This window comes from Brachycentrus maculatus, unplaced genomic scaffold (assembly GCF_059751285.1).
Source record: "Brachycentrus maculatus isolate JH-2025_06_01 unplaced genomic scaffold, ASM5975128v1 h1tg000218l, whole genome shotgun sequence".
In the NCBI taxonomy this organism is placed as follows: domain Eukaryota; kingdom Metazoa; phylum Arthropoda; class Insecta; order Trichoptera; family Brachycentridae; genus Brachycentrus; species Brachycentrus maculatus.
In genome coordinates, this window is record NW_028280969.1 from 315809 (window position 1) to 337726 (window position 21918).

The 21918-nt window shown below is 31.7% G+C and overlaps 1 protein-coding gene across 3 annotated transcripts in view; it reads left to right on the top strand.

The window, feature by feature from the left end:
* Positions 1-21918, top strand: part of LOC148306940 (NADP-dependent malic enzyme-like) — a 66992-nt gene that overhangs the window by 10127 nt on the left and 34947 nt on the right. For all 3 annotated transcript variants that reach the window (XM_088264169.1, XM_088264171.1, XM_088264170.1), the window contains exon 3: positions 13440-13719. In XM_088264169.1, the coding sequence (XP_088120295.1) occupies positions 13440-13719 (280 nt within the window). The remainder of the gene's footprint in view (positions 1-13439; positions 13720-21918) is intronic.

Sequence of the window (21918 nt, forward strand, 5' to 3'; positions counted from 1 at the left end):
CGGGTATGTAAACAAGCAAAATTGTCGTATTTGGGGCACAGAAAACCCGCACGCATACATTGAAAAGCCGGTACACCCAAAACGAGTCACTGTTTGGTGCGGATTTTGGTCCAGAGGCATAATTGGGCCATTTTTCTTTGAAAATGAGCAAGGAGTGGCCGTTACAGTCAATGGCGATCGTTATCGGGCCATGTTGAACGGATTTTTGTTCACAAAAATTGAAGAGGAGGATATTGGCAACATTTGGTTTCAACAGGACGGCGCTACGTGCCACACAGCCGAAGCTACACTCGATGTTTTGCGCCCTGTTTTAAAAAAAAAAAAGTTATTTGGCGGACCCTTTAGTTTTTTAATATAAGCTTTCATTATCACAAATTCAGCCTGTTAAATTTTAGCCAAAATCGTTTAGGAAGCAACTGTTTAATATTGATCGACAAATTCAATTAAAAAGTAATGCGAGATATTTTTTAATAAAAAAATTGTAAATTAATCAAAAATTATAAATCATGGAGTTCTGAGGATTGATATTATTCTTGTTTTTATAATTTTTCTTTATAAAACTCTGATTTTATGTTCTACTTATATAATACCATATATCACATCAAATACAATTTATAAACTTAGTCGCACTTGTTTCCTCGTTTTTGGATATTGTATTATCTATGACAGAAAGTGTTTGTGTATATTAACTTAAGTAACTTTTATGTATTTTCATATGGAAAGAAACAAAAAATATTTAATTAATTATTGATTCATCGTTTTCATATAGATTTTCTTTTAAACGTCTAATAGTAGCAATAGTGACTTTGTAAGAGATTAACCTCAAAAGTCCATATATTAAGCGATCCAAACTCTTTTACCTAGCAATCATCCATCCACAGCTAAATAATTACATCATTGTATGTGAAAGTGAAGTTTCCCTTTACATTATTCATTGTTAATTTGAAACACTGTTCTACTAAATACCAGAATTAGATTAATATTGCACTGAACCAAACTGTAGAGCCAAAATTACAAAAAAATCAGATCACTCGTTCCTCAAGTACCAAGTATATAGCAGACCAAAGCTGTTTGGATCACTTTATATAATTAACTAACTAATCATCACGCCGCTTCTCCCATGGGTAGGCAGAAAGAATAAAACGCCACACTTCTCTGACTTTGCAAAGATTCTTCACACCTTTTAGATTAATGCATCTCCTCATACATACCCATCGGCTCCTGACCCGCTTTCTGAAGTATCTGACATATCGCTCAATCCTTTCAAGAACGTCATAAATCAAAAATCGTAAATTTTCAGCTGTGCATGTTTTCGGAATGCCCAGAAAATGTACTTTATCCCAGCAAAAGAGGCATATTTTTAACTTTATATTTACCCGCTACAGGGCAGAAAATGTTGTTTTTACATTTTGGGGAAAAGGTATTGTTTAATTATTTTTTTAAATAAACTAAATATTTTTCAAATAGAGAAAAAACCTTCAGGTTTTACCTAAAAAGATCCGTTGCATAGTAAATAGTTCAATAAGTGGCTTGATATTTATTTAGAATACATTGTGTTATATTTTTAAACTTTAAAAACGTTCTCCTGAAAAATCAAGATTTTTGATTTATGACGTTTTGAAAGGAGTGAGCGATATTTTAAACGTTTTATATAAGTTTTTTAAAAAAATGAGAAACGATTTTCATTATAATTACTTCATACTTTGAAGGACAAGCAGGACCTAGATTCTATAGGACAACACGCTATCTTTCCTTTGTAATAGTTAGCTAGAATACGAACGTAAAACGAATACGAAATACGAAACTGTACTCGTTTATTTGTTGCTAAGACATCACTTCCTGTTCCTATTATTCTACGTAAACTATTGCTAATTAAATTCATCATGTTAATAAGATTGTTAACTTTACTTCATAAAATAGTTACATGTGTAATTAATTCATTCATTTGAAATATTGGTCTATCAACACGTCTGACGAATAACGTCGAATCTACGAAAATAATAAAAAAATTCATACGCCATTATTCAATATAAATACAGTGGAACCTCGAAATAACGAATATCAAGATATTTTGAAAATGGTATTTAGAGTGATTTTTGTAATATTCCTAATCCAATCATAGATGACTGTTGTTAACTCGATCATGGATCGTCATGAGATTCATCATATATGTATGACATCCAAAATTTGAGTAGTGTGGTTGCCAATCATGAGTAGAATGATGAATATTACACGTGTGTAAAGTGATCACTTAACCGGCCTATGACAAGTCGTAACCCCTGTAAATACTTAGACTTACAATATACGCGTTCGTAGAGAGCTCTTACGTATTACATATTTTTACTACGTTTTAGTGGCTGCCCCCTGAATATGATAATTTTGTTTGATACTTGAAAGAATCTCAACCGTCTGTTCATTTCGCGTTTTCTGTAGATCTGACTTTATTCGCTGAGCGTGTTGATAATATTTAAAAATTAAAATTAAAATACTGTTTACTATGAAAACAATGATTGGTGCTTTTCGTAAAACAAATTTATGTACGTTTGTTCATATTTTGATCTTATCAGAAATGGTTTTGCATAATATATCAACTTTATTGTTCAAACGCAGATTTTGAAAGGGCTATTGCTGTATGTACCTTGCCTATGTTGAAAACGGTAATATAACTTCGATAACATCTTTTTTCAAGGTTTTAGATGAGTTTTTTTTCTTTATTTTAAAATCTTTTGCATTACATGACATAAATTCAAATACAATAAAATATTAATAAAATATAAATATAAATACAAAAAAAGATCCCACAAAGGCATGGCCTGTGTGTGAGTAGGTATACAATATAATTTAGGTCATAGTAAAGGGTATAAGGGTATAGGTATTATAAGTAAAACTAGAATAATAGAGATAGTATAAAATATAAAAAATACTTGACTATCAGGAAACAAAAATTATTATTATTATTTTTTTTAATCAAATTATAAACTTAAAAACATAAAAAGAAGATAAAGTAAAAACTTAGCAAGCATGTACTACAAGAAAAGGGAGCTTGAATCCGTCTCTTCAATAAATAATCTAAGCAAAATTTTAAATCTACACAAACTTAGGTAATTAACATCTAACAAATCGTAGTCATACAGGAGAAAGTGACCAACTGCAGTTTTTACAAAAACGTGATTATTAACTATTTGACATCTTACTAGCTTAATACTGCCCTGAAAAAAATCCCAGAGCGATTTTTAACTTGGAAGTGTAATATTTTGACTTGTTAAAAATGACTAACTGCATTGATGTTCATTTTCTTTACAAGCAAAAGTGACCAAGTGACACTTGGACATTATTGCCTGTTGTAACAATTTTCAACGCCATGAAGTTATTTAAAGTTCTGTATGAAACATTTGACATTTAAATGTTTCTAGAGAAACAAAGTGACTAAATTCAAAGTCAAATGGCCAGTAGAGGTAAATTATTGATGAAAATATGCAAAAATCAAGAAAGAGTGATCCATATAATGTACATGAATTAAGATTTGACGATATGTTAGATCTCAAATCTTCTTCTAACCCTTATCCGCAACTAATGGTGCATAGGGCACTGCATCGTATTGATGCAGTGTTATCTTGATCGGTACTTACATGAAGGCAGGATGATCACTCCTGCGCTTCAGGGACCAGTCCATGGTAATATGAAATAAATATTATAGTGTAAAATCACTAATATTTATTTTCAACCCCCCCTGGGAATCGAATCCGGGCTGGAGGACAGAGCACCAGAACCAAACTTAGATTCTGAATCTGAGTCAGAATAATACTTCTTTACTTTTTGTATATTTATTAAAAAAAATATGTTATTTAAAAAATATATGTTATCTTACCAGCTAGTTTATTTTCCAAAAAAAGTTTCTTTCTTAATTTAAATTAATAAAATAAAATGCTTTGAATTAAACTTTTGTATCTGTAACTAACGTTTCCGTTCTCATTCTAAGAATCAAAAGTGACTATCTGCATTTTTTCCTAAATTTTTGCCAGGAAAAAGATACCTACTGCTTTAAGTAATTTTAAAAACTTTAGGATGTAAATTTTCAAAAATATTTTTTACTCATTTCAATATTGGTAAACATCTCTTTTCATACAAAAATAATCACAATCGTGAATACATTAATTCTTTGTTTTTAATTGATAACAAAAGTGTAAAAACGTTTAAATGGCCCTCCTGAACATTTTACGTTTTGTCAGTTGGTCACTTTCTCCTGTACGACTACGAAATAGTCTTTGTGGAATAAGTTGAACAGTTGTATTTATAATAATTGTTACATAGTGTGATTTAATTAAAATTGTATGTAGCATTTCAGCTCAACACTGATCATGCATGAAGAGCTAAAATACTTATTTATATCTATGCAGCAATGTTATAATACAAGAAATATATTTTTAAATATTTTAATTTACGATAATATTGATATTCGCGGCTGAATGATCTTTTACGCGAATTGCGTCATTATTTTTTTACCATTCTAGACTGTTCTATCCTTGGACTCGTACAATTTATCGTCATTGCAGATCTACAACCAATATTGGTACCTGTTTCTTAGATTATTTTAGCGATGACTAAAAACCCCATTAATCTAAAATGATCACATACATAAAACGACACTGTTCAATGATAATATTTTATAGATAAGAAAGTCGCATATCAGCAAAGACAATACCTAGAAAATAAGTACGAGTATACACGCCTCAAATGTATTTCAAACCAGTGGTACTCAACCTTTTTATCACCGCAAATTGGCCAACAGTTAATCATTTTACCGAGGCCAGCTGAGGGGGGGACGTTAATTATTTACATTTTAGATTGTTTTGATTCAATACTTTTAATTTCATAGCATTTAAACATGCCTTCAAAATAAAATACATTTTCACAAAAAATAAATAAAGTGAAATAATATTTGAACTCACTACAACGCTAAATGAATGAGAACACTGAGCTTGTTTCTTTGCAAAATACGGTTCCATCTAGGGCTAATAGAAGACAATGTCCAGTTTATTCCGTTGTTTAATTTTGGTGGTTGTCACTGCAAAAAACCCTGATTGAATGTCGGAGATGGTATTAGTTTTTAAAAAAAAAAGTAATTTTGATTTTTGATAAGACAGACGTAAGACGGCTAAAATAAGAGTATCGGTTTTTATTACCCAACGGGTCGAATAATGGAAAGAGAGCCAAAGGTAATACTTTTGTATTTTTTAAATTGAATTTTTATTTTCGCTAAGTAATAAAAAAAGTCATTGAAATTCATAAAAATGAATCATGAAAGCAATTTATTGGTTTTATGAAATATTTCCCTTGGTGGACTCCCATTCCCCTGGCACCCTGGATTGATTTTATCCCCAGATGAAGATTTGGGAAAAATTCTTATTTAACAATATTCGTTATAAATTTTCTTTAGTATTTAATCTTTGCAAATATACTATAGTGTCAGAAATGAAGACTCTAAGGAACATATATTGCAAGAGTCTATGAGGTGGAATAAGGAACACCAGGATAAGAGATGCGAAGGTGTCCTTAGGTGGCGAAGCAACGAAGAAGAAAACAGTATGCACATATAAGGAGAATGGAACCATCCAGACTCCTCCAAATTGCACTGTACGGCCAACCCCAAGGTTGAGAATAAGAATAAGAAACACCAGGATAAGAAAAATATACGAGATCGAAGTGTCGTTAGGTGGGGAAGGCAACGAAAAAGACAATGGTATGCGCATGTGAGGAGAATGGAACCATCCAGACTCCCCCATATTGCACTAAACGGCCAACACCCGGGAAGACAACCAAAGAAATGGATTGAGAGCTGGGAATCGACATCCCAGGAAGCTAATCCCTCTTAATAATAGACACCAAGACGAAGAAAAAAGGAAATATTTGATTTGTATTAAATTATACCATAATATCACGGTCCCAGTATAAAAAGTATTAGGTCACGGTACCGATGACCCTTTAGGTGATTTTAATTATAATAAATATCCCCAGTAAGTGCAAATATGACCTAGAATACCTGCTTGATAACTTGGATTAGATAAATAGGTACCTACCTGGTCGTGATACTCAGATTTTGCACGACATATCGTGAATAACATGTGAACATATCTCTAGGCGACACTTGCTCTACTTTATATAACGTGTGTTGGAATTGATTCATAATATTGTTACGTTATTCTTCACATTGAAATTATTTATTACGAGATTTCAAAGACTTCAGAAATGTATTTTTATACATACGAAGCCGGTGGCCTGACATTGCGAAATGGCAATGAGTAACTCGTGATAGAAAAAAATAATAGAAGTGCAAACAAAGTATGATAAATGAAAACCTTTTATTTACAGATTTGGCGTTTAATTTGTAGAACTCCATTTTAATTTATGTATTAAATGTTAAATCAAACGCTGAATTTTTTAGTCTACTAACTTTCAAACGCATTGGCATTTTCAAACGAATGACATTCGTTTGAAAAAGCCATAACTAGGCGAAACAATTGTAAAAAAATATATATGTTTTTAACAGTAAGATATAACTTAGAAGACTCAAAAAACCAGTGTTTGATTTGACATTTAATACATAAATGAAAACCTTTTACATTTAAACATCTAAACATAGATGAATAAGAACATGGAAGTACAGTAAAACCTCAATATAACGGACGGACTGTCTGTCAGCCGAAAGTCCGTTCTATAAAAATAGGATCAAAATAAATCCAAATAAAAAACTTATTTTAAAACATTACTTTATTATTTATATCTAAATACCCGCCGTGGGTATGTAAATCCCATTATCATATTTATTATGGAAACAGCTTTACCAAGTTTTTTTTAACAAGTTACACCTAATGACGATTCAATTTGTTCATATTTGCGCCATTCGATATGTTGAAAGTTTCACACGTCATATGTATTATCTCCTTTAGATCTTTATACATTTCTATAGTAATAGTACCGATTAGCTTTTTATTTTTTTTTAATTAATTTATTTCCCGATAAAAATAATCGTGAAAATACCCCATTGAAATATCGTTTTACATACATACTGGTAGAAATAGTATTGCGTTAGAATGGTATAATTTAAATTACAATAGTGTACATTTAGCATACCTAAGATTTCAGTGAACGCCAATAAATTTTATAACCAAATTTATGAATTGATGAATCATTTTGCATTCCAATTAAGACCGATGTTTTATTCAGCGGTTGTCGTAAAAGAAATATATGAACCATAATATTATGAAACAGAAATTCGACCGTAAGTTTCGTAAAACATAATTTCTAAATGTGTGAGTAATGTTTGTATATGTATTTATTTAATTTGAATTTAACTAAGTTATGCATCCTGTAACAATTTCATTATGGGGTATTTTTGTTTGTGAGTTCAAGGGATCTTGCATCCCTTATGTCACTGAGACCATATTATGTCTATTGTGACCTATCAAGGGGGTATTCACAAAAATCGAATTTATTAAGCGATCGGCCGCGCTAGGGGCCAGACGTGTCTTCACGCACAATTATTTTTAGAAAATATATCGGAATTTAATTTTTATTTAGAATATATGTACATATATTAAAAAAATGTTTTTATATACTTTTTATTAATCCCTTGCCATCAATAACTCTTTTCTTTCCAAAACCATATATTTATTTCGATGAAAAACATACAATACAAAAACGGTGTTTTAAGCAAAAAAAATTGCGGTTATCAATAGTGGGTAGAATTGGTGAATGTTACACGTGTGTAAAGTGATCACTTAAACCAGCCTATGACGGTCGTCAGCCCGTCTTAAACCAGCCTTTGATGAGATGTCAAAAAATAATATGGAAAATATATTTTGTCTGAAGAGAAGTACACTTATATTTTCACTGAATGTACATAAATATTTACGTTAGTTAAGTGCTCCATATATGGATAAATACGAGTAAATATGAATGTAGTTGTACATATTATTCCAGATAAGGGGAATGTGTGAACTTGACACATCATGTAAGGTTGAATGTGATATAATTATGTTCAATGCGTGATTTTTTGTACCTAGTGCAACATTGAGAGTATACTTCGTCCATAGTACGGGCACAGAAATGAAATAACGAGATTTAAGAAATTTAAAAAAATATATAAAATCGTACATACACTTAATAACGGTTAAAAAATATCAGCTTAATTAAATTTTATTGTTTTTTTTTATAAATATTACAAACTTTTTATTAAATATAAGGCACTTTTTACAAACTTAAGGCGAGGCGGAATAATCGATGGCCCGCAACGTAATTTTTGAAACCTAGGTAAATCTTAACGTAATTAAAGTTTTTGCCTAAATCACCGTTTTTTAATTGAAAAAATTAGATTTTCTTCGAAACAAATACATATACGGTTTTAAAAAGAAAAAAAGTTTTCAAAAGTAGAGAGTTTAAAAAAAGTGCATGAACGTGTGGCCCTTCGCACAGACGGTCGCGTACTGAATTCTTTGTTTGCGAGTAGCCCTTTAACAACACCACGATTTTATAATCTTGAACTGACTAATTAACTAACAGATTTAGGCAGAGAGAATAGAACGCCACACCAATCTGTCTTTGCAAACATTCTTATATTTCTTATATAACATTCTTATATAGTCTTTGCGAACATTAATTATAATCTTGCCTTTATATAATAAGCGATAGAGTAATACCGTTTCGATACAAATCAGTGCCCTATGCACAAGCGGGTCTGGATAAGGGCCAGAATACGCAATATAATAATTTCGAAAATAGAATAATTATTATTGAGGCAAGCTTACGTAATAAATATCTATAATAAGTTTACATAATTATTAGGAATTGAAAGTCATCGAAAATCGTTTAAGGACACCTATATATTATACATACATACATACACTCTCTGCTGTCATTATTAATTAACCTACACGTATTACAGTAGTCATTGTATTACAAGTACATTAACCCTGAATTGAGCGCAGCGTATTTTTTAGATACACATTATTTGGTCTTGTTTTTCTTTACGGGATAACCTCCCCAAATCTTGCGACGCTCTTATTCATGAATCTAGAATTGTAATAGAAGATGATTTTCCATCATTTTAGCAAAATTAATTTAATACATCGCACCCGTTGGTGCTATATATTGTAAAAAAATATGTAGTTACTCTATTTTATAATTTATATTTGAAGCACTAACTTTGTTATTTTCCAATTTATAATTAAAGTGTTACTTTGTTTTAAAATCACTATAGTGATTTTAAAACAATGTTACACTTATTTATTTACTCGTTCGATTTTTTTTACATATATTTGAGGTGTTATCTGTGACATTCTGTTTATATTTATTTGAGATTATCTGTGGGATTCGAGAGATTAAAAAAAACGGTTTTCAATTCAAAACATTTCATGTTTCCAATTATCATGCAGCTTCCCCGCAGAGGTAGGTAGAGAAAATATAACGCAACACCACTGTGTCATTGCATTCAATCTTTGACTCTTCTACTCATTGAATGTGGAATTGATAACCATGATCAATTATTTGAATTACTTGATCACATTAAGATTTCCTCGGTCTTCTTCTGCTTTTTTGTACTGTTCTTTATTCTCTCATTCGTTCCCACATGTCTACACCATCTTAACAAACCTTTTAACCTTTTTAGCTAGAAGAAACGAAAATCCACTGATTGATCTATAAATCATGTACTTAATAAACAAGGTAAATTATAAATGCAACTCTCATCTAAAAGAAATACATTCTAAAAATTTCATACTAACCTTTTAAGTGCCAAAAAATATAAGTCAGGCTGTTCCCGGTAGGTTGTAAAATTTAAAGAAACTTTAAACCTCAGAAAATTATATTTTTTGTATAAGGGTTTGAAGGATATTATTATGAAGATTTACCAAATATGTACACATCGATATGCTTACCTCAGCCTTGGATTATTACCTTATTTTAAAATAATAAAACCCTTGTCCGCACCCCAATGGTGCATAGGGCACTACATCATATAAAAGCAGTGTTATCTTGATCGTTTACACATGAAGGAAAGGTGATCAGCCCTCCGCTTCAGGTACCAGTCAAGGGTTATATTGAATAAATATGACAGTGAAAAAATCACTTATATTTATTTTACCCCCCTTGGGAATCGAACCCGGGACCTCCAGAACGGTAGCCGAGCGGGCTGACCATTACACTACGGAGGCGGACCATATTTTGCCATTAGTATTTCTACTTTTTGTAATTTTGTGTTTATTTCAAACTCCTAAATTGATATATCATGCAATACAGAACTATAATAAAATATTTCTTTATTTAATAAATGTCTGTTAAAATTATTTAAAAAAAAACAATAATGTTTTATTAGATTCAATGCGTCCATTTCAGGGTTATGTTAGTTTTAATAGATATATCTGAGAATGTTCGTATCCATTAGTATTTCAAAAGTAAATTACATATTACTCAGTATTAGCAATCTCATCCTAAATTGAAAATGATTTATGTGTAACTCAAATAAATAACAATAATTAAATTGTGTAACGTAGTAATATAACTGCGTATTTGTAATTACTACATTTACAGTGTAAATAATTGTACACATTTGGTAAATTAAATAAAATTGAGGTATGTCAAATTTTTTATTAATTTTGCATTAAATTTGTGGAATAATATGAAGATTTAAATATTTGAAAAAAAAAACACGTATAAATCTTTTTTGAGTTTATTAATGTAAATACGACTAATTTTGAAAACTACAAACGTTCATCAACAGGTGAAAATACAAATTGAGTTTTATTTAAATCTCAAAAATGAATTATAATTGACATTATTTATGAAAATTCTTCCGACCAACGGTGCATAGGGAACTACATTAAATCGATTTAATGTTGACTTGATTTTTAATCTGATGAAGGCAAGACCAAACGAACATTCACATTTTTACTTATATATTCTCGTACATAGGTACTCGTGTATGGGAAACTATTATAATATTACGTATTTTAGAAGATTATTTTTAATTAATTATGTAAGGTAACCTACCTTAGTAAACTAACTTAAAACCATGGTATGGTTTTTAAGTTATGAAATTGCTGTCATTAGCTTTATTTTCGCATCCAATTTAGCTAATGGTCGTTTATTGCATAAGTATTGTAATATATAACTACATTTATAGCATTATAATGAAATAAAGAGTTAGTCGTATACATTCGGTTACTTAATATAGGTGAATGATAGGGTTTCTAAAACGGTTATTGCCAGCATTTAAAATAATATATCATAATATTGTTCGAACACAACCGCAGGATGTGATAAATCATTTAAATGCAAAAGCGGCTAAATCTTTTCGTGGTCGATGCAAAGGATGTGGTCGATTTGTTTGTTATTATCGATTTATGACCTGTCAACCGCAATTTCAATAAACTGAAATAATAGTAATTAACTCTTATCGAATGAAAAATCAAAACAATTGATAAAAACAAAAACATATTAAGGATTTATCACAGATCTGATAACGCTGTAATGATTACAAGTCAATGACATCGCAATTTATTTTCGATTTAATCATCCGATAAAAATATTAAGTTAAATATATGTTATTTCGAGAAACAAAAATACTTTGTGTTCTGATCCACTCACATTGTAATAAATGTTACCCTGAAGAGGGCAACAGGTTGTTGCCGAAACTAGTTGGTTAATAAAAATGTAAGTGGATCAGAACACAAAGTATTTTTATTTCTCGAAATAATATATCAATATGATCCACAAAGTTAATGCTTTCAATATTCAAAACATAAATATATGTTTTTATAAAAAAAACGACTTTGTTTTAACCACATTTTATTTACAAGAATCTATATCATATTTTATATCATAATTTTAAAATCATATTTTCATATGGTGTACGGAGTGCGTGGAAGTTTTTGGTATCGTAAGGGAAGGGTAATTAACCATGAGTATTTCAATGTTTTAGAATTTAGTACATAAATTTCATTTATTGATTCGGCAGTCACTTTGTGATAAAATCTATCCATTTTTAATTAATGTTTTACATAGTAAATACCACTATTTATTTAAATGTACTGTGACACGTGTTTCGATGCATTCCGCATCATTTTTAAACACCGTAGGTTTGAAAATGATGCGGAATGCACCGAAACACGTGTCACAGTAGATTTTAAGAAATAGTGGTATTTACTTATTAATAAGAATTTATTAATATTTATTAATGTCTACTTATTAATAAGTATATACTTATTAATATTTACGTATAAGTATTTACTTATTCATATTTATTAATATTTACTTATTAATAAGTATTTACTATTTTAAGAAATAGTAGTATTTACCTATTAAGTAAAACATTAATTAAAAATTTAGTACATTTACCCTGATGATGACAAGATTCTTGTCGAAACCGGTTGGACATTTATTGGTATTGAAAAGTTGTTAGATTTGGTATACCAATAAAAAGTGGTTAAAACAAAGTTGTTTTATTTTGTAAATTGTGCCACAAAGTATCTGTGAAAAACATTCAAGATATAAACATTTATTATTTTTATTTATTTCAACTTCATGTACAGAAAAAAAACTACATTGGCTTATTGCTAAAAAGCAATATCTTCCAATCAATCAAAAACAGACTAGTGATATTGGTCAAAACGTTTGATACCTTATATAGCTGTTTGCAATCAGAGGTTAGATAGTACTTGAACATAAAGTATACCTAAATGAGAAAGAAAAATAATAAATTACAATTTACCGCAGTATTAATGAAGCAACTACTTTATATTAAATATTTGTGAAAATTGCAAATTGATGATAACAAGGAAGGCAAAGGAAGAAGGGAGTTTAGGGAAGGAGGTAGAGGAAAAACCAAGGAATGAGTTTTGATGGATAGTTAGGATTCTGATGATAGATAGTAATGTCTCAGTCGTTTCTTAAAAGTTATACAAATACGGTTTATGGATTGGGCAACTATTATTTTAATTATTTCAAAGGAATAATGCTTGTAATAAGACATGCTTTCCTATTTCATTAAACAGCTATAAAAATACAAAACTTTAATTTTGTATTAGCCTGGGTAACGCGGATTGAGTATCGGGTTATCAGATTGGTAGTATCGGAATCTATCGAATCGTGTAACAGTACTTGTTCAGAAAGAAAAATTAAAGTGCAGACCTCGTTCAACGCTATTTCACTTATACTATATGTTATTAATTCCTAGCGTTAAGCGAGGTCTAACTGTACAACATTGTTTTTAAAACTGGGAACTAACTTACTATATTTTGGCAACATAACAAATAGTATGTTAAAATAAATGTTACAAATATTAAAGGTAGGTACTTACGCATGTATCTCAAAGCTCACAGTATTATTTCCCGGGCTTTTTCCACGAGCCGAGTTTTCCCGAAGTTCTAATCGTGTGTTTCCGCCAGGGAAAGTGGCCAGCGCGCAGGCGCGGCCCAGCGCTGTTGTGGTGGCACCACCGCCTGTCAGTGCAACGGCCACTTCCGGCCGATTAACAGCGAGACGAGGGGGCTTTCTCCGCATATAAAGGGGCATAATCACTCCCCGATAAATAGTTCTCTCGAGAATACTGACACGCGCGCAGTGAATATGGACCGTGACAAGATCGGATTATCCGGGCATGGCGACTCGGGGAGCAACTCCACAAGAACCGGCCTGGATCACCTCAAAAATCCCGGCCTAAATAAGGTAAGCCGATTTCATCATTAGTCGACAGGTGACAGATGCGCAGAGGGATGCGCCGACGTCCAGTCAAATCTAACAACTTTTCAATGAAACCATTTGAATTATTATAATCTCAGCATATAATACTTCATTGTTATAAGATATGCAATAATTGAAACTATATTTACAAATTATTTTAATTTTTTTTTAAATAAAGTACACACTCGTATACTGTATAAGTTCCGCCAAATATGTAAAATAATTTGACAGTTTCGTCCATGTTTTTTTTTAAATAATCTTTACTTGATCTAAAATGTAATCAATCTACTTAAAACCACGAACTCACAATTGATATTATTGTATTTTGTTTACTTATTTTTTAAAAAGATAAATTAATTTTTATTAATTACAAAAATACTTCAATTTCATACTATTTCTATGAGCCTAAGCGGCTCATTATTAGAAATAGGTATCAAATTGTGGTAGAGTGGGCTCGAACCGAGAAACTCTGACTCAAGTGTCCGCGACACTAACCACGGACTACAAACCGACACATTTTAAAGGAATCCTATTCTTTATGCTACGATATTCAATTGGTGTTAATGAATAATTTGAACTTACATTATTTTTGTACTTAATTCGCCATGCTCCCACGTGCAATCGGGTGAAGAGTCCACTTACATACATATGAAATAATGTCCATAATGACAATATTTCTAGAATAATTGATAAGTTATAGAGTATTTAATTCAGTGTTAGTATTTTACTAGTTTTAATTTATTTTAAAACCGTGTATTTGTATATAAACACAGTATATTACTTGCAATAATTAAAGTTTAAGCCTAGAATTTATCACTCATGAATTATAGTAAATTCAATCATAAAAGGTAATTCCACTCGTGATATTATAGTAACTTATTAATCATTAGGGATAAATCCACTCACACTTGGGAATAGACAGAACTATTTGAAGTTTGAGCCTAAATAAGCTAAATAAGCCATGATAAGCGGTGCTGCATAAGCCGTAGCTAGATTTCAATCACTTGGACGTTTAGTTATTCCTAAAAAAATGCTATAATTAACAGTACGGGTATGCAAACTAGTTGTCAATTATGGGTAGAATACTAAATGTTACTCGTGAGCAAAGTGATCACTTAACCAGCCTAAAACAGATCGTAAGCCCTGTAAATGCCTACACTTCCGTATTCTTCTTCAACTACATGTCGGCTGTCCAAATTTAAAACACAGTAAGGCACATTTTTTTTTGTAGTACGTTTTTTTGCATTTTTGGACTAAGTAGATTCTACTTAGTCCAAAATGCAAAAAAAAAACTACTACAAAAAAATGTCCCTTACTGTGTTTTGAGTTTGGACAGCCGATGTGTTGAGATGTTATTTTTTAATTAATTAACGAAATGTTTTTGGTTCAAATATCCAAGTTTTGTTGACGAATGATTGATGTCGTTACATTTCATAGTTTACCTTTTAATTACGTGATTACGTTTTAAGGAAGAATGACGTAAATCTAATTAAAAATGCAAATATTGATTGAGTATTTGATTACGTCAAATATCAACCTGTCCAGTTATAACGTTATCTAAAATGCACACCAGCAATATGTCAACCTTGCCAAAAGGTCGATTTTTCAAATTAAAGAAGGGTGTGGTGATATAAAACTAATTATTTCCTCATTTCACTCTCGTATACATATACTAAATTTAATGTGTTTACAACATTTTGAGTGTGTCCAAATACTTGTTCACATAAATGTGTAAAAACATGTAAATAAATTATCTGGTCAAATTATAAGCTTAAATAATAAAAATGATATTTTCTGGCGTTTCTCATGTGTGTGATTATAATCCAGGATTCGGATTCTCATACCAATATAAGTGTTTCTGTAAAAATGTGTTCACTAAAAAGCTTCTTTTTATCTCACCAGTAGATGTCTCAAGTGAAGTTCTAGTGATTCAAGAATAATGTTTCAAAATTGGTTCAAATATATATATAGAACTTCATAGAATTTGAGAAGCGAGTGTTTTTGCCTAGAATTTTCACTCATGAATTACATGAAATTATAGTAACATTAAACATAAAGAGTACATCCACTCACAAGTAGGCATACGCTATGAAACTTATAAAGTTGAAGCCTGAGTGGGGACATGATAGACGGTGTTGCATAAGCCGTAGCTAGATTCACTTGGACGTTAGGTAATTTGAAAAAAACTAAAATTTGAGTAGTGGGGTTGTCAATAATGGGTAGAATTGGTGAATGTTACACGTGTGTAAAGTGATCACTTGAACTAGCCTATGACGGTCGTCAGCCCCGTAAATGCCTAGACTTCCATATTCTTCTTCATCTTTGATGAGATGTCAAAAAATAATATTAATGTGTTTATTCCCATTTTTAGTGTATTTGAACAAATTGGTAGGAGTATATGCAAACTTCTGAGAATTTTAATATTAAAGATTTGTGTCTCGTATTTACCAAAAGTTGTTAGGAATTCCGCCTCTGGCATTGAATGTCTAAGGAAATATTTCGCGAAAGTTCGCGAATGTGTTCAGACACTATCGATTTCGGAACTCACCAGTAAGGGCGTTTGTGCACTACACGGAATTACAAGGAATTTAACCGTTCGGCACGTCAGTTAGCGTATAAAAGGAGGATTGGCTTGGATTGGTATGTGCTTATGGGCGCTTGTCCACTACCCAGAATTTTACCGTCCGGCAGTCCGGTTTTGAAATGAAAACGACTACGACAGTTTAGCGTGATCGAATTTACGCGCAACGTGTTCACGCACCGATCCGAAGAAAGATGGAAAAAAGCACAAGCCAATCCAAGCCAATCATCGTTTTAAAACGCTAACTGACGTGCCGGACGGTAAAATTCCATGTAATTCCGTGTAGTGGACAAACGCCCTATGTCCATCTTTCATCGGATCGGTGATCTTGATCGGTGATTTTTTTTTCTTTGTTCGAATAAAAAGTATGGGGTAAAATACTGTACGAATAAGTTACTAATGCATATTTGAAAACAAAATATCTGAACAGTATAAACGCCTTTTAACTTTGCATGCACAAATGCATGAATTATCGATATTTATAGAACACAGCACGCTATTATTTATTAATAAATTCTGTGTTTGTTCCTTCTGCTACTAAATCTATATATTTCAATAAACCCTACTAAAATATTTGATATTCCCATTTTGCAAACAACGAATTATGATATATTCGTGTTTTTTACTTTCACTCAATGGTAGAAAACATTATTTAAAATTCAACCTGAAAATCCACTCTTATATCGTGGGTGTATTGGCAAAAACCGTTAAGTCGAATGACTTACCTGGATTTAAAAAAAAACTAAGTTGCGACTTAATGAAGAATGGGCCTTAATATGCTAGTCTACCTCCAATCCCGACAAAGGACCTCAGTATTCTGATTGGTCCCATAGCATACCCTCTAGGGGACCAATACTGAGCACAAAAAATACGAATATAGTAGAACATCGATTATCCGGACGAATTGGGGATGAATGTAGTTTGGATAAGGAAAAATTCAGGTAGTAGAAAAAAATACAAAATCGACAAAGAAAGAAATGTAGGTACATTCAGTATTTATCATTTTTATTAGTCTAGATCAGGTTTTTTCACTCAGATATGTATTCAATATTGCCCTGGACTGGTACTTGAAGTGGAGGGCTGATCACCTTGCATTCATGTGTTAACAACAATCAAGACAACACTGCGTTTATATGATGCAGTGCCCTATGCACCATCGGGTGCGGATGACGGTTTGAAGAAGATCAGGCATGGGCAGCCATTTCTAGGTCTGGGGCCAAATCATTATTCTGTCTCTGACAAAGGTTGAACCAAATTATTATAAGTAAAACATAATTACATTTTGAATGTGTCCAAATACTTTACCCAAATCTGGATTATCTCCAATAATAGAACGGTCGTAAGCCCTGTAAATACCCAGACTTGCATATTCTTCTTCATCCATGTTGAAATGTCAAAAATATATATATAAAATAGCTCCTAAGCGGAGACAATCCAAGATATGTAAAAATGTATTAGGACACACTCAAAATGTTGCACATATTACATACGTGCGTCGAAGAGGTACTAGGCAAAAATCTGTATTCGCAGTATTTGTACATAATGCAAACTATGCCATGTTCTCTCCGATTCCGCGGCTTCACATGTTAGCCAATACTTTTGATAGTATAGATTTATTTAATATATTGTTATCCACCTTGAAGTCTGTACTTTCTCAGCATTTCTTCTCCATGTTATAATGGATAAATTTAAACGTCGTGTTTCACTCTCTCTCGCTGCTCGCTGAAAGTGTGTGAAGGAGACGTGTATTTACCAGTGCTTACTATTTGTTATTTTATTATTACTTTATGTTTAAGACTTTTTGTTTCTCTATTAGTGTATTTTTATATTAGATACTGTATATATGTATTATGTCAAAGGCTTTAGCCGTTCAATAAATAAACATTGAGACCATTTATCGATACTTATTTTCAGAAAATTAAAAAAATAAATAAACATGTGTTTTTCTCCAAATACAAGTAATGTTGACCTTGCTGATAGTGGTCATGATTGAATCACATGCGTGGGCTACACATAACACATGATAGATATCAGTTAGCGGGGGTTAATAAACCTGTCGCATGTCGGTCAATTGACATAACATCACATAATTGGATTGTTTAGTATACCCATTAAAAAACATGACACGAAGACAATTGTTAAGATATTTTACTTGTACCGTGTTAACTTGGTTTAGTTCAAAACCCTGAGAAGTGAAAGTGTTTCATTTCATTTAATGTCACTTTAATATGTCTTGTTATACTCCAATATACAACATTTTGAGTGTGTCCAAATACTTGTTCACAAATCTGGATTATCTCCAATTATAGGAGTTATTTTTCATATTATTTTTTGACATCTCAACATATGATAGATGTCTCTAGTGAAGTTCGAGTGATACTTGTACAATGTTTCCTAATTAGATCTATATAGAACTTCCAAGAATTTGAGTAGTGTGGTTGTCAATCATGTGTAGATTTTTTAAAAAGGAATAACCCGTAAAGCGTCTATCTTAGATGCTTGTCTGCGGGTAGGATAGTTAGGATAGGGAAGGTAAATGTGAAAAATACGTCACAAACACCCAGACCAATTGAAAATAATTTTTTCTTGAATTAAATAATTGGTGAATGTTACACGTGTGTAAAGTAATCACTTGAACCTGCCTATGACGGTCGTAAGCCCCGTTAATGCCCAGACTTCCATTTTCTTTTTCATCTATGTTGAGATGTCAAAAAATAATATTAATACTATCGTTTTTCGACATGCTAGAATAAAATACTATCTTTTCTTGAATGTTTTCCGCAGATACTTTGTGGCACATTTTATAAACTTTATAAAATTAATTAACTTTGTTTTCATCACTTTTTTCATGAATACAATTTAACCTACCGGTTTCGACAAGAACCTTGTCATCATCAGGGTTTATTTTAATTCTAAAACATTAAAAACATTAATATACTCTCACCAAAAACTTCCACGCACTCCGTAAAAATCCTAAATGTTATTTTTATTATTCATTGCATAGCCATATTCTTTGCAATGAACAGTAAAAATAACATTTAGGATTTTTACGGAGTGTGGAAGTTTTTGTTGAGAGTATTTTAATGTTTTAGAATTTAAATAAACCCTGATGATGACAAGATTCTTGTCGAAACCAGTAGGTTAAATTGTATTTATAAAAAAAGTGGTGAAAACAAAGTTAATTAATTTTATAAAGTTTAATAAAATATTGTCTTTTTAAGTGCTACAACTTTGAAGTCTAGCATAGATTAAGTAAACGCGATAAGCCAAGTGAGACGTTATCGCGGTGATTACTATTTATTACGAGCTAGTCAAACCTGTCATATATATTTTATCGATTATCATGAATCTTTGACCAAACGACTAATGAATTGTCGCTCATCCGACTATAGTAAATAATTTGTACTTATGTAACACATACGATATGACATTGAATAGTGTTTACAGTGAGATAACAGGACAATGTCCGCCCATTTCATACCGCATAAACCAATTGTAAAGGTCATATTAATCGAGTTTTGTTGACTTGTTTTAGCTAGTAAATAGTAAAAAGACAAAGCTAATTACATGATATTTGTGTTTCACGAAGCAGGCTTTTCACTTTTCTATATTTTATTTACGATAACTCTTCTTCTACGTGAGTCCTCTTTTTGTGCATTTCGGTTACCTTTAACTTCATATACCAAAAAAACACGTCTTTAAAGTCTTATTTCTTGACTTGCTCTGCGGTGTAGCCAACAGGTGTCACTTCTTCATCATGAGCCCTCTGAGTTCCACTGCTGGATATAGGCCTCATCCCCTTATTTCCACTTTCTCCGATTGGCTGCTGCTTGCAGCTAGTTTCCACCGCCAAATCGACTATGTCGTCAGACCATCTCTTTTGAGGTCTTCCGACATTTCTTTTCTTCTCCCAAGGTTCTCCATCGTAAAATTTTTGGGGTTCATCTGGGGTCCTGTCTTGCAACATGTCCCGCTCATGGCCATTTTAGTTTTGCTACGCGATCCATGATATTCTCTACTTTGGTTCTTTTCCTGGTAACTTCATTTTTTATTTTATCTCTCAGGCTAAAACTAAGCACGGAACTTTCCATGGATCGCTGTGTGCACTTGAGCTTCTCTGCATTTCTCTTTGTCAGAGCCATAGTCTCTAGTGCATATCGCTCATTCCTTTCAAGAACGTCATAAATCAAAAATCGTCAATTTTCAGTTGTGCATGTTTTCGGAATGCCCAGAAAATGTATATATATCCCAACAAAAGAGGCATATTTTTAACTTAATATTTACCGGCTACAGGGCAGAAAGTGTTGTTTTTGCATTTTGAAGGAAAGGTATTGTTTAATTATTTTTTTAAATATACTTGATATTTTTCAAATGGAGAAAAAACCTTCAGGTTTTACTTAAAAAGATGTGTTGCAAAGTAAAAAGTTCAATAAGTGGCTTGATATTTATTTTTAATACATTGTATTATATTTTTAAACTTTAAAAACGTTCTCCTGAAAAATCAAGTTTTTTGATTTATGACGTTCTTGAAAGGAGTGAGCGATATGTGTTTACTAGCAGTATGCAGGATTCGTAAACTTTTCTTTGTAGACGATAACTCTGCATTATATTATTTATTGATTTAACAATTACTTTAAACGCATTTAAACCATGAAATTTTGTATGAATTGTTATTATTATTTTCTATAATTTTTTTGTTTGTTAATCAAAATAATACTTGACACTGGCAGAAACATCCTTTCACTGGGTGACTGCCAAATAAATAATTTAAAAAAAACATTTACTTGAGTGACATGTTAATTATTGGCCAAATTGCGAGGAATCTAAAAATTAGAATCAAAGAACGTCGCCGTGAACTTACTAATAATTATTTTTCAGAGTTCGCGAATCATATACTGGAAACTAACCACTCATTTGACTCACATACAGTCAAATGATTACACTCACATACACAGGTCAAGTCATGAACAATTTAGAAACTTTAGAAATACATAAAAATATGTATTCTGATAATAATAATAATACATCACCATTATTGTCTATGTTCTCATTAAATAATGTCCAGGCCCTTAATCCCTCCCCGCCGACCTGTATATATGCCCGAACATTAAATAAAAAGTTTTTGCAATCACCTGTTGATGTCCGCCTCCGTGGTGTAATGGTCAGCGTGTTTAGCTGCCGTGCTGGAGGTCCCGGGTTCGATTCCCAGGGGGGGTGAAAATAAATATTAGTCATTTTACATTGTAATATTTATTTAATATTACCCTGGACTGGTTCCTGATGCGCAAGAGTGATCACCTTGCCTTCATGTAAGTAATGATCAAGATAACACTGCGTCAATTCGATGCAGTGCCCTATGCACCATTGGGTGTGGATAAGGGTTATAAGTAAGTAAGTAAAGTTGATGAAAACATCTGTAGTTTTTGAAACTAGTCATGAAATAAAACTCAATAAGTGGTACTATACAAGTGTTTAATTTTGAAATAATCAACTCTGCATTAATCCAATCGGGTGAGGATAGAAATGTCAACTAAATATCGGAATTTTAACAACTGACCCTGATTATTTTAAGCAGTCAGTCGGTTTCCGATCTCACTCTGTGA